Consider the following 13,656-nt stretch of genomic DNA (forward strand, 5'->3'; position numbering starts at 1 on the left):
GGTGGCCAGGTACAGCTGTCACAGTCAGGGATCACAAGTAGGGCTGTGAGGGTTGCAAGGACCCAGGGTTATGAGTGTGAAGGGTGGGAGTGTGGTTTTTAAAAATTATGTGAACCGATTCAGATCTCACTGGCGTCACAGGGGCTTTCATCAATGAAGCCAGAAGAAAGTTGGCTGGAGATGAAGTAAACCAGAGCAGACTGGCCACCTTTGCTTCCTCCAGCCCCGGCAGGATACTCTGAAAAATCCTTCTGACACGAGCCATTAAAAGAAAAAACAGGACACCTCCAGAACCCCCTTGAATCCTCCTGCTTCTGTATAAGCATCTGGATTAACAGGGGATTGAGATACACATCCAAATTTAACAGTCACTAGTGTAAACTGTAAAGGAGACTGGAGAGTAAAAGTGCTTTAACAGTGAAGGGAGGCAGGTGGAGAGGGGCTGGGGTGCTGCATTTGGACGTTTCTCCATTGGGAGAAATATAGGGTATGGGAGGAGCACAGGGTGTGCACCAGGTCTCCCAGGCTGGTCGTAGCACTGGGGCTGTGGTGGGACGCCTGTCCAGGATGGAAACAAGTCAGCGTCTAGTGGCTCCATAAGGTGTGTCTGGTGTTTTTGTGAAGTTGGCTTACCATCTATTAAAAAAACGGAGGAGGGAAGGCAAGGGGATATTAATGCCTTGCCTCGCAGAGGTTTTTGGGGGAGCTCTGAGTTACAGTAGTGCTTCAAGATCTTTGTGCCAATGTTGTTAAGCCAAATTACTCTGCAGTGGGTCACAGCTGCCAGACAGCATGCCTAGCCAGCTTTGCTATCTTATAGACAAACTGAGCCCAGCTTACGTAGATCGCAACCCTCTCCAGACTTACGAGTGTGTACACAGGGGGATGCAGATGTGTGTGTACGTAAATGACCAGCCAGGTCTTCGCTGGCCAGCACTTGCTTTAGTATTGCTGCAACTGCATGGTGCTCAGTTACATTTTATCAGCAACTCTCTTTTTTTATTTGGGCCTATTACTGCTTTCTTATTAAGATGGCTTGTCTTGGGAAAGGATGAATGCTTTTGCATTGCATTTTGCTTTGTAGTTAGGAAGGGCTGACAGCCTTTCTATAGCAGTATTTACCAATTAGCATTGGAAAATGCCAGCCTTACCTTGCGTTTTGGTTAATGGAAAATGTTCCTTATCTTGCCAAGCAGAAGAGGAAGGCTAATGGCACATCATAGGAATCAAAACATGACGCTTGAGATAATATCCTGGCTTTAAGCATTTTACGCTTTTTTTAACATGATGGAGAAAAAAAATTCTCATCCACTTGCTGTATCAAAATGAAAACCTTGCTGTGAGCAAGGTACTCCACTGAAGCTACTGAATTGCTTTACATCAACTTTTTATGGCAACCTAAGCAGTAATTATTGTTTCGTCAAGGCTTTTATGAGACTCTTACATGATGCATGTTTTAGACATAAATAACTATTTTTAGTTTTTAATGTAGACACCTTTAGTCATGTAAAGGCCTTCCTTGGAATCTGTTTCTGCTCTAAACGTCTTTTTATCTGTTTTGTTTTCTTCCAACTTTCATTAACACGAATCCTGGGGCTATCTACTGTCTTGAAGTTTTAAAGTGCATTGTGATAAGCACGTCTTCCCTCTCTTGCCTATTTTGGGTTGTAAACTCTCTTAGGGACAAGGGCTGTCTTTTAATTGTAGCTGTACAGCACTGACAAAACTTGGCCTTGCTTTTGCTTGGGGCTTTAGGAAGTGCTTTAATGTAACTAGTAGTGAAATTACAGTTAATTTTTTTTGCTGCCAGTTATGTTCCACCTTGCCATAAAACAACTATCATAAGAAGTTTCTGGGGTTAAGTCTCACCCGCTGCCAAATTTTTTCAACTGACTTAAGGTTTTGCCTTTCTTTGCTGTGATTTAAGCAATAGCTGCAGCTGTGGTAGCTGTAGATTTTAATCTTGAATAGCAATCTGTCCCTTTATTCTGTTTTGGATTGCATTTTCCAAGGGTGCAGTGGAGGCTGGCTGTAGAGATAGTCTGATAATGGGTAAGTTTTAATGTGTCGTCTTGAAATGGGGTCCTCATTCTTGGAATCAGCTACCCCCAAAGGCAACACGGATGTGCATGAGGTGGTGTTACGGGAGGTCTCAGCTATGCTCAGCTATCACAAAATGTAGGTGAGAGCACCAGTATGAAAACACTTCCCACCTACACAGAAAGTGTTTTTTTTCTTTGTGTATGGTATTAAAGACACAGCAAACCACAACTGGAATGCAAAGGACTGTCTCTAGCTGAAATGTAAGTTCACACCATTTTATGTTCTAACCATTAAGTGAGAATGTTTGAAACTAAGTGGACATGCCTAAAAATAGGGTGTGCTGTTTGCTTAGGTGCTGTGATATTTCAGGTGTTAGTCGGGATTCTAAAGCTATGTATGCTTAATTTTTGAGGCAGGGTGCTGAAACCACTGAGCAAACCCAAAGGATTCCTGACACTGACAGATGTAATACCAGTCCCCATGAGAGATCCCTCTAGCTGACACAGGAGCATGGTGACTTATTCTACGGTGGGCTTTAATCTACTGCAGACGGCAAGACAGCAAAGGTGTTTTCTGAGAAACTTCAAACCAACCAACTATTCCCAGTAGCCCAGCAAGAGAATGAGACTGGGCAAGATACTTAAGGGAATGCAGACACTTGTAACCCTTAAAAGCCTGAGCTCCCCATGGGCAATTGCTGGGCTGAAACCCCCCAAGGGTTGGGGATAACTGAGAAATCCTGTGGCTGATCTTGGCAATAAAGCTTCAGTTGACGGCAAGAGAGGAGCAGCCTGGAGAGGTGCAATCCAGATGGTGATGGCTCAGGATGACAAATGACTCCAGCAGATTTTTGTAAGGGGTGATGATGTAGTTCAGGTGCTTGCAATGGCTGATAAAATGTTTAAAGCCCTTGCCAAGGAAATGATGTCAACAAGCAGTCTGTCTCGGGAGATGGATCCCCGGGGGTCTGCTTTAAGTCACAGAATTTTCATCCACTCTGCTGTGATGCCTGTTTTTTGTATTTTAATTATGTGTTTGTGTTTGGGGGAGGGTATGTTTTTGCTTTTGACTGTTCCCCAGGCTTTATCCCCTAGGACGCTTGTCTTTCCACGGGGAAAGTACTCACATTTCAGTGAAAGGATGCCAAGTGTCTGGCGGCCGTTTGTCCAAACAAGGCGACTTGTTAGATCAGCCGTGGACACTTGAATGCAATCACAGTTGTGTCTGTGCTGCTGGCTCCTACTTACTTTGAGGACATGGAAAGTTCACATGGTCAACACTGTGTAATTCATATTAAGGGCTACTTGGGGTTTGGGTTTTTTTCCTCTCTTTCAAGTGGTGTAGGAGACACCCACTGCATGGTTTGCATCAGCCAGAGGTAGAAGCCAAAGGCTTCAGGGGCTCAGTGCTAAGAAACTTTCATAGGCAGTAGGGATATGACAAAGAACTCTTGTCTTGGAATATTTTACTGATAAAGGAATTTAGATTTTTTGCCCTTGCTTTTGATTTGTCTTGGAGTTGTTTAGCTTGCTTGTACAACAATGAAAACAAAACCCAAGGTAGCAGATGAAAGCAGGAGTCCTGCTGTCAGATCAGCCTTAAAAATAACCTGGGCAAGATCAGATGAAAAATATACTCATTATCCACTAATGAAACAATTACTTTGTTAAGAATCTGCAAAAATCAGATTTTGGCATGATTTTCTGGTACTGAGTCATTCACACTAATATCTATGATGTGAAGAGTGATGGCTTTTGACTGTAGCTTGAGATTGACGCGCTCGAGCTACTCACCTGGTATGTGATCATGCAAGTTAATTCCCCGACTACTGATCCAACTCTCCCACCTGCCTGCTGGGGAATGGGGATAGTGGGAGGAGGCATGATTTGACCCAAGGTGGGGCATGCAGCTGGTAGCAGTGCTTCTAATTTACCCCACATCAGTGAAGGATACTAGGGAGTGGTGTACTGGTATGGCCCCTGTAGAGGATGCTGCTGCAACTGGTCGTTGCTTGAAGGCAATTGCTTATATGCTGGTCTGAATGTGGTACTTCTGTCTGGGAGATTTTGTGCTGGTTTTCAGCTGTGTGAGATCAGCACGTTGTCTGCCAGCTCTTCTGAAGCCTATTGAAGTAATTTTTTTTTTAATGCATGAAACTTACAACTTTGTCTTAAGTGTCACATTTCCAAAGCAGCTTTGTGGCCAGTGAGGAAGAGCTCGCTGTTTGCTTCTGCTGCTCCTACAGGGAAAACTGTAAAGTTTGTAAGTGGGAACCAGTCCCTGAAGACAGACTGTAAAAATCCACGTTGAAATGCAGAGGGAAGGAGACATACTGCGGGCTGTGTTAGGGCCCATGGCAGTCAGTGTGTGCATACAGACCTTGCATGGTTATTGGTATTCTCATCAGGGTTTATCTCTGTTTTTATTTTAAAATTGTTACATATTTACACCAGGTTCAGCTGAATTGCTGCTGTGACAGAAAGTGCTTTTTTGCAGACAACTATTTTACATTTTCCATTTTACAGTCTGGCTTTTTAACTACTTACAAGCGTTTCTGTTTTCCATTTGTTTACACCTTGCTCCTGCCAAGCTTTTCTTTAATACAAGATTTCAAAGCAATTTTTCCTTTGTATATATAGATTTGCAGCTTCTTGAACACGGCACAGTCAAAATCAGTCAAACCCCTTTAAACTCCCCTGCAATTAGCTGGTGAAAGAAAAGGGGGAAGAATGACTCCGATGTCTTTTATTTATTTATTTTCCTCAATACTCAGAGGAAAAACGTTCCTTTTTGTTTTATTAATGATGTGCTTATGAAATCAAGCGTTTGATGGTATGCACTTGGAGCAGGCAGAAGGCGAGCTTCCCCACGTTGTGCTGGCAGTGTGCTTCCTTTCTGATCTGTAGCACACTAGTTTATTCCAGATGTAGACTTGCTCTGAAGAGAGGCTGCCTGATGTACAATGGCTTCACGGCGGAGAAAGATGGCCTGCGGGGACCCAGTAGAAGTTGCCAGCTGTATTCTCTGTTCTCACTTGTGGTCTGTTACATAAGATGACCTATTTTTTTTGCTTGCGATTAATCCAAGTAGAATATTCATATTGTCTTTAAAAACATTTTAATTATTTGTAGCTTAGGCACTTTGAAGTTGATCAGCTTCAAGTGGAAAAATCTGGTCCAAAGGGCTGCTGCTCGAAAGAGCCAAGTTAGGAGGAAAGTCGAGTCGCCGAAGAGTGATGTAACTGCAGAGAACAAAAATCAGCCGTTAGTCCAACTGCAGCCTGACTTGGCCATTTGTGTTTTTGCTTGCTATATGAGGGAAGTTAAAAAATGTAGGCCTGGAAGGGACTTCAAGAGTTGACCCGTCTCATCTCCTCCTCTGAGACTATCTTTGTCAAATGTTGGTCCTTCATGTCCACGAAACCCTTCCATCGAGAGAAATCCACAGTCCCTCTGTGTAGGCAGCTGCTGCAGATTTACAAGCAAAGTCCATGGGGTGGATCAGAGTTAACATTTGCTCCCAGGAGATAGGGAACAAATCTCTAAAGGGAAAATCTGGCTTCTTACTCCTTTGACACTCGCAAAGCAAGCATGGATGTCTTTCTGAGTGTCCATCTTAGCTGAATCTCAGGTGAATTGCATGAAATTTTCAGAATTGTCAATACAGGTATTCAGCCAATGTTATCTAGTGAGTCCTTTCCACTTGGGTTCTCAAGTACTGAGCTTTGTTATTGTGAGCTGCCTTTGGTTAAGGGGTATAGCTTGGTCTCCTTATTCTTAAGAGCAACCAGAGCTGGGTATCGCCTGTTCCCTGGCTGCAACAGGAGCTAGTCGTGCCTCCCTGTCTGTCCTTGCTGAGGATGTCTGGAGTTCGAAATACCTAGTTGGACTGGTGTCAGCACATCTCTGTGCTTTAGGCATGAAATACTTTTGCACTGAGAGTTGTGGGTGTATGTGTGCAGATTTATTGTGTCACTTGTGAACAAAGCTGGGGGCATTATTCTGAGTCATTTATAAATGAAGCTATGAAAATTATTCTGAGAGGATGGAAAAGTTCAGATGTTAATAGGAATATGAAACTGAAAATGACCAAGCAGCAACCAGAATTATGCACCTGATCAGAGGAGACTGGTCAGCAGTTAAACTCATCCTCCTCTGGGCAGGCATTATGCAAGCTCCAAGGACAGTGACATCAGACCTGCAAACTGCCAAATCTAACTACACTTGGAGTTTCCCTTGGGTATTGTAAGTCTCTGGAGTGGAGTGAATACACCAGAATCCTATCTTTCGTTTAAAGACTGAGCTTGTAGCCTTTTTGTTTATGAAGGAAAGGTTGGAAGTCCTTTAAAAAATTTCAAAATCAAAGACATGCATCACTGCTTTTTTTCTTTTTCTTTTTTTAAAGCACTTAGGTTTTGTGTTGTTGAACACAAAATGAATTAGATGAATTAGAATCTCCAATAACTCAAGAAAACTAGTTTTAAGTAAAATTTAAATGCATTTACAAGTTCTTGGAATTGGCACAGAGCTTTATTATTAAGGCCTGTGAAGGAGTCACATAAGATGCACATTCAAAGCAGCAGTATTTCCTAGCTGGCTGTGAAGTGTCCCATGCTGCTCTGTGCAAAGCAGATACCTGCTTCGTGGGGAGGTGAAGGGGGTTCTGCTGAACACCCCCTTTCTCTGAGAGGCCTCAAGCAAAGGCTAGTAATCTGCTTTTTAATACTTAGCTTTCAAAATCTTGGAGTGATGTACCTTGGAGGTATGTGTGTATTGGTGGGGGGGCATTTGCTTTGTAGCACGTGGTTAAATGAAGAGCTATGAATGTTTTATGAAGAAGAGGAAAAGAACAGTGAGGGGATCTGATTTCCAGTCGACACTGCGTTGTTTATTCCCAGTGAAATGCATGCAGCTGACCACTGGGGACTCCAGGGACAGCCTTTTCTTACACAGGAGATGGTGACCGTGTCATTTGAAAATGAGCAAAAGAAATGTGTATTTGGGTATGTGCCAGATGGTTTCGTTGTCTTTATTGTGACTGCATTCTGCTTGTCCGTGTTCGGACTGAGTAATGCTTTATTTTGCAAGGGCTTTTGATTTCAGTGGGAGTTCAAGGGGAATAAGATGGCACTTGCATTAAGAGCAGTGGAGTCTTGCCTTTTGCTGCTATTGAGTGTTTTGCTATGTAAATGAGTATTGGAGAGTAGGTCAATTAAGAATAAATCTGGGAATTTTTTTTAATAAGATATGTGATAGTGAGGAGTGCTGAGGAATGCGAGCTAGGCACTGCATATTGTGGGCCTTTGCATAACTCGCATTCCAAAAAGCTTTTGCAAATCATTAAAAGCAATTTTATGACTGCATTGTTAAACTTTATTGGAGGATCTGCTTCCAAACTAGATTTAACAATGGGACACTTGGAGTGGCATCTTGTGAGGAGAATAGATGGTCATTGTTTCGGCGTGGGCTTGGTTGGGGGAGAGAGGAGAGATTGTATTTCTCAGTTATACTGTTTTCATTACGGGTGCAAGGTTCTTTATAGCAATAAAACCTCTCTGGAGCATTTTCATGCTGTAGCTCAGTTCTGGTTTTTAAGTAGATAAATATAGTTGACTCTTGCCCCTGCATTTAACAGGGTGTCTCATGTATCACTCTAATTTATCTCAAAGTATTCTCTGTCCTGACACATCCTGTGTTATTCAGCAGATGGGCTTTTATCAATGCACTGAGGATCCCAGTTAAACCTGTTGGGATATTGCCTATGTGCATGACTTTCAAGTTAATAAACTACCCACAGGTGTATATGTTTTCAGGCTTAAACTTTTGGGTTACCTCTTAAGACACCTGGTTTGTTTTTCCTGTTTCTCCTAGCTGTGGTCTAAGGGCTGTGTAACTGTTATTATTTTTCACTTTGTTCTTAAGATACTGGTGTAGATACTGACCTCTTTGTGCCCGTATCTGAAAAACTCATCTTGCATTGCATTTAAAAGTTTCAGCATAGGACTCCAGTGAACAGGTAAAAAAAGCACATTTTCTTCACTTAATAAAAGCTCTGATAAACGATGTTGGCCTAAAATCTGCAGGTTGCTGCCACAGCCCTTGGGTTTGCTGATATATTTAGCAGTTCCCCTCTCAGAAACAAGCAGCAATTTGTACATGCTCTTCACAGTTTGGTATGAAATTTTAATCATCTTTGCTACTTGGGCGTTTGCGTACTGCGAGAATGTTACTTGTGTGCAGAACAGACTCAGTCAGAAATAGCTGACCTGGAGCCCGGTGACTACAACATGTGGCCTAAAAATTGCCTTCAAATTGTTCATTTTGCTGTCTTGCAAGCCTGAAAACTTCCTAGGGTTTCTCATAATTGTGTTATCCTGGTTCTTCCCTCTCCTAGCAATTGCCTTACATGTCTTGCTTGCTTGCTTGTTTTTCTCTTTCCTCTTTTGCTCTGCAGATAACTGCCACTTCTGTTTTCTTGTGCCCAGTCCTGCCATGGGAACTAGTTTTTGTTTTGCATTTCTGTATTGCTCTGGAGTTTGTAAAGCACTTTTTGGGTAAATATTTATAATCATTAAAAAATAATAATAAAGGTTTCCTAAACATAGCTTATTGCCTTGCTTATACTGAAAAGTTATTTTCTGCGGTGAGTAAATTTATTATTTACAGTCTGTACAACAGCTGTCCAATCAGAAATATTTGATTGACAGCTGATAATTTGAAGCTGGTGTTTTCTTTCCTATGTCTCAAATCCTGCAAACCCCTCTGGAGAGGGAAACGCTGCTGTGTGATGCCAGTCTGGTCCCTGCTGCAATAGTAGCTGTGCTACCCGGTGTTCAAGGTCCCCCTTGAACAATGTCTTGCTCCTCTGCAGCCCTGCACAGCTCATCCTTGAGTTTTGGCGAACGGGTTTGAGGCTACTGGTTGCTTCGGGAAGGATCAGGGCATTGAGAGCAGCACCTCTGTGTGCCTCAGAAAAGCTTCAAGCAGCCCTGTAAGGAAACCTCTACGTGCTGACCCTGCTCTGTGCTGCCTCCTCCTTTCTGCCTCCTTCGCTTGGACCACAGCTAACACAGCAAAGCTCAGCAAAAACACCCATATGGCTTGAGCTATACAGATGTGTGGTGATGGGCAGCAAGATGCTAAATAGCTCACTCCTGTACCCTCCCAGCCCTCTCTGTGTCCAAATCCAAATTCAAGGACTCTTTGCACATTTTCTCTCAGCGAGAAGGTTGCCGCATATGGAAGATGCACATCCTGAAGGGGACGGATGGGCTGGGAATCCAGATAACGGGAGGCAGAGGGTCGAAGCGATCCCCTCACAGCATCATCATCACCCACGTGGAGGAAGGTGGCTCTGCACACAGGTGAGGCAACGGCAGTGCCTTCATGAGAGTGGGTGTGATAGAGCATCCATGGCCATTGCTGTTAGCCAGAATCATGAGACAGGTGTGGGGATTTTGCCCTCCAGTTGTGTGAGGGTAGGATTATGGCACTTTAGCTTAAAAACTTGTTTTTGTGATTGGTCACGAAGCATTTTCCAGCATGTTTAGTCCAAATTATAGACAGATCAAACACTTGCTTAGTGATGGAGCATAAACCAAGGAGCCTGATGGCTTGTGGGGCTTTTTTCCCAAGTCCCTTTTTTGGAAGATGGGCCTTTCCCAAGGGGTCAGCAGTGGGTGAGTGTGAGTCATGCAATCCAGGGTGCTCACTGCCAGCATGGGTGGGAGATGGGCCTCACTGGGGGCATGGAGAAGGTTTGAGGGGTCTCAGCCTGCAAAGATGGTGGAATGACTCTGGTTATAACAATGATTTCCTGGGGCACCTTTCTGAGCCACTTTTTTGGGAAATAACACTGGACCAATCGATGCAAGCTTAGTGTCAGACAGATCACTTGTCTATGCCTCCATGTCCCACCGCGTGTCACCGGAGCCTGGCACCAGGGAAGGACTACCCTGCAGCTCCATGTTCCCGCTTGTTTCTGCAGGGACGGCAGGCTGACAGCGGGTGACGAGCTCCTCATGATCAACGGGCAGTCACTGGTTGGGCTCTCCCACCAGGATGCCGTGGCTCTTCTTCGCTCGGCCGCTGGCCTGGTGCAGCTGGTGGTCGCTAGCAAGGTACAGTCCTCTCCTTGGTGGTCTCCTGAATGTACATCCACAAGTTTGTGCAGGTGCTTCTTGGAAAGAGCATATTTTTGATAGGGAATCGCATGTACTTCCCTAAATTTAATGCACAGCTATGGGAAATACATCAGTAGCTGCCATAAATCTGTGGCAAATCAGCAGGGTATAGACCAACTTAATGATTTACTTGTATTATCACTGTCGTTCAGTGTGCAAATTAGTCTGCATTTATTCATGCAGATGTTACTTAAGTTTTGGCCAAAACCATTCTCTTAAAATATATGCTGGCTGTTCTCAGCCTCTTCTGCTTCCTATCTGTGTAGCCTCTGTAGCTCCCATCTTTTGTTCTATCTGTGTGCCTGAGGTCTCTTGATGATGATCTCTTGGCTTGAGTTCCTTATTTTGTCCTTACTAATAGCTTGGAGTGGAGCTCTTGCAGATAAAGGAGCATGAAATTTCAGGGAAATGAGAGTGGAACTCATTTATCAGTCAGCCTCTTCATTCTGCTTTCATCACAGGAGAGGTTGAGAGGATATTACACAATATTTTGTCCTTTGTTTAAGAAAATCCTGCCCGCCCCTGTTTGCTCTCCTCCCTAGACCACAGCCTGCTGCTCCCCAACTTGGGTTGATGCAGGCATTTGGTGGACAGGTAACAGGCTCCCGAAAGTGCCCGGAGTCTCAGAGAAGGACCTGCCTGCAGGGAGGGGGCATCACAGCCTTTGGGGTGGTGGCAGGAATATCTTGGGCCAAAGGGACCGTTTGTAAACCTGCATTTCCAGGTGGAGCGTGAAGTGTCAGCAGGCCACTCTGTCAGTATTTTTAAAATTCTTGTTAGCTTCATCTTCAGGTTGCCCCAGCCAACCTGATGCAGGTGTCTGTGGGTTTAATGTCAGGATGCTTTTATGGCTTCCTGGGATGCTTTATGCTTATGTTTTTCAAGAAGAGGCTCTATCCCACCATATTCAAAGTGAAGAGCCTATAACTTCTCTAACGTTTCAGTTAGACAGTGAAGTTCATTGAAGACCTTCTGTTGGCTCACAGCCTGGTATTAACCTCACTGGTGTTTATTCTGGAAGCAACACACCTTGACCCAAAGTAGGTACGTTTTGTATTTCCTTTAGACAGTTGGACTCTCTGCCAAAACACAAGGTAGTAGACTGCATAAATTTATCCTTAAAATTATTTGCTTGGTCATGTGATGACTGCATCAAAATAATCATTGCGAATAAGCTTACAGCATAAAACTTCATGTTCCTGATCAATCAGGCTGTGAATTTGGCCCGTGCTCTGTGCACTTGGACAGTTTTCATGTCCGTGGGAGGAGGACTTGGAAAGGCAAGTGGTGGAGAATCCAGCCTGTGCTGTGTTTCAGGCAGTCTCAGAAAAGGTGTAAATAGGTGAAGTGTTCCCTGGCAGCTCCCTCTGGGCATTATTTGTTGGTGTAGGAAAGCAGCCTTGCAATTTGGCCTTGGTGAATGCTCTTGAACACAGGATTTGTTCTGAAAGCAATAAAACGAGAGTCTTGTCTGGCCACTGCTTTCGGCTGATGCGCATGTTTGCGTCCCAGAAAAGGTGCCAAAAACTGGAAACAGATCCTTGAAGCATCAGGAGTGAGGTGGTAGAGGATCAGTGGGTCAGTTTTCATTTTGTTCTACCTGAGGTTGTTGGTGTATTATTATGTGTGCAGATAGGTAAATGTGTGAAGGGAACATCCGCAGGGAGGTAGCAGGAGCACAGAGTGTGATTTGGGATGCAATGAAATGAGTAATGAGGCCTGTAAACTCTTGAGTCTGCTCACAGTGACATTTAATAAACCCAAAGTGGGGAGGAGCAGACTGCTGGGGAAGCATTTATTTTAAATTCTCCTTTATGAAATCTAAATGTTTTAGATGTGTATTGGCCTGTGTTTACTATATATGCACTTTAAAACCAGATCTGCTTTTTACAACTGGACCATTAAAGTTTGAGCACATGAAAGTGTGTAACAAGGGGAGGATTACCAGGGAGCTCTCACTGGGCAGGTGAAACGGAGCAGTCTCACCATGACTTTGGTGGTTTTCTGCACATGATGTAACATATTTTGTTGTCTCTTGGGTAGGAATCTGCTGAAGGGGATTTTCTGAAGTACCCATCTACCAGTTTGCCAGACTTGCTTAGCACTTGCTCAGTCCCAGACTCTGTCTCTTGCACTGACAATAAAGAAAATGAAGAGCCAGAAGAAGAAGATGTGAAAGGAGTGAATGTGTCTTCTGAAAAACTGGTCACTGTAAGTGTGGCTTTGGTGTGATGTTTTTACTCTCTCCCTTGATGCACATCTGCATCTGTCACATTCTCCTGACACTGAGCAGGTCCTCGGGATGGGGCAATCCCACCCAGCCCTTCTTTGCATGGGATGTGGGTGACAAGCTGAAATGGGGATGGCATCCTCCACAGCATCTGACATCTCTGCTACTGCTCTGCAGCAAAGCAGCGGCACAGGGAGCAGGAGCTATGTCCTCCAAGCTATGTGGCAATCATGGTTTTGTTTTTCTCTCAGCCATTGGATTGTTATCCACCCACTTCTGCTTTTGTTGGATCTGACGCAAAGTCTCTCACAGCACTCACGCGGTAACACGCTCTTCTTTCCCCTCCTTTTGTAACTAAACTTCTTTAACAGTTTATGATCCAAGTCTTCAAGTTTTTATTTGCTCTGTTGAAGCCAACTGACACTTTTGGTGGGAGGGATATGAATTTCTGGCTGTGAACTGTAACTGAAGTTCTGCTGAATAAATGCTGCCGGTTGATAATCTTACTTGCATTCCCTTCAGGGCTGCATTAAGCAGAGATTAAGTGGATTATTGTTATTTATTTGTAATGTAGCAGCCCTCTGAAACTTCATCGGTGTTCTGGGCCTCTGTTGTATTGTACAGACAAAGAATAAAATGATGTTTGCTACTCTAAAGAGCTTGTAGACTGGTTTTCCAGCAAGGAAAAGCAGGTGCATTCACTTGAAGCTTTTATCTTCTTTTTATTTACTCTTCTTGTCTTTTTTTCCCCCCTTTTTTTCTGCAGCAATTATAATAAATCTCTTGAACCTTTGGACGGCTCAGATGTGATGCTGCTTTGGTGATTTGTTTGGATTTTGTATTCTTATACTTCCCTTTTCTGAGCAAAAGACCACTCCCCAGGATGGGTCTTGTGCTGTAGTCTAGCTGATGCTGGTGTTCACTTCATACCTGACTGTTATCTCTGACTTTCTTTGAGTCTATGCTTATAACAGTCCTCACTCTCACACATATCTTTACTGTGACAAGTTTTCTTATTTCTGCAGTCTCCTTCTCTTCTGTGTGCCAGGGTGCCTTTTTGGGGGGAGGAAGGAAAAAACAAATAAATCAGGGGTGCTTAGCACTCTGATGACAGTGTAGTGTTTGTGTGCTAACTTGAGTGGGCACCTAAGCATTCTTTCGGCTATCAAAATACTTTAAATGCTTCTATATATCATGTTTC

General features: G+C 43.7%; 1 protein-coding gene across 1 annotated transcript in view; it reads left to right on the forward strand.

The window, feature by feature from the left end:
- Window positions 1–13,656, forward strand: part of PDZD2 (PDZ domain containing 2) — a 203,100-nt gene that overhangs the window by 138,075 nt on the left and 51,369 nt on the right. The window contains exons 5-7 of the mRNA XM_074812704.1: window positions 9,264–9,406; window positions 10,030–10,162; window positions 12,269–12,436. Coding sequence (XP_074668805.1) covers window positions 9,264–9,406; window positions 10,030–10,162; window positions 12,269–12,436 — 444 coding nt within the window. The remainder of the gene's footprint in view (window positions 1–9,263; window positions 9,407–10,029; window positions 10,163–12,268; window positions 12,437–13,656) is intronic.

The sequence above is a fragment of the Strix aluco genome, chromosome Z, assembly GCF_031877795.1.
Source record: "Strix aluco isolate bStrAlu1 chromosome Z, bStrAlu1.hap1, whole genome shotgun sequence".
In the NCBI taxonomy this organism is placed as follows: domain Eukaryota; kingdom Metazoa; phylum Chordata; class Aves; order Strigiformes; family Strigidae; genus Strix; species Strix aluco.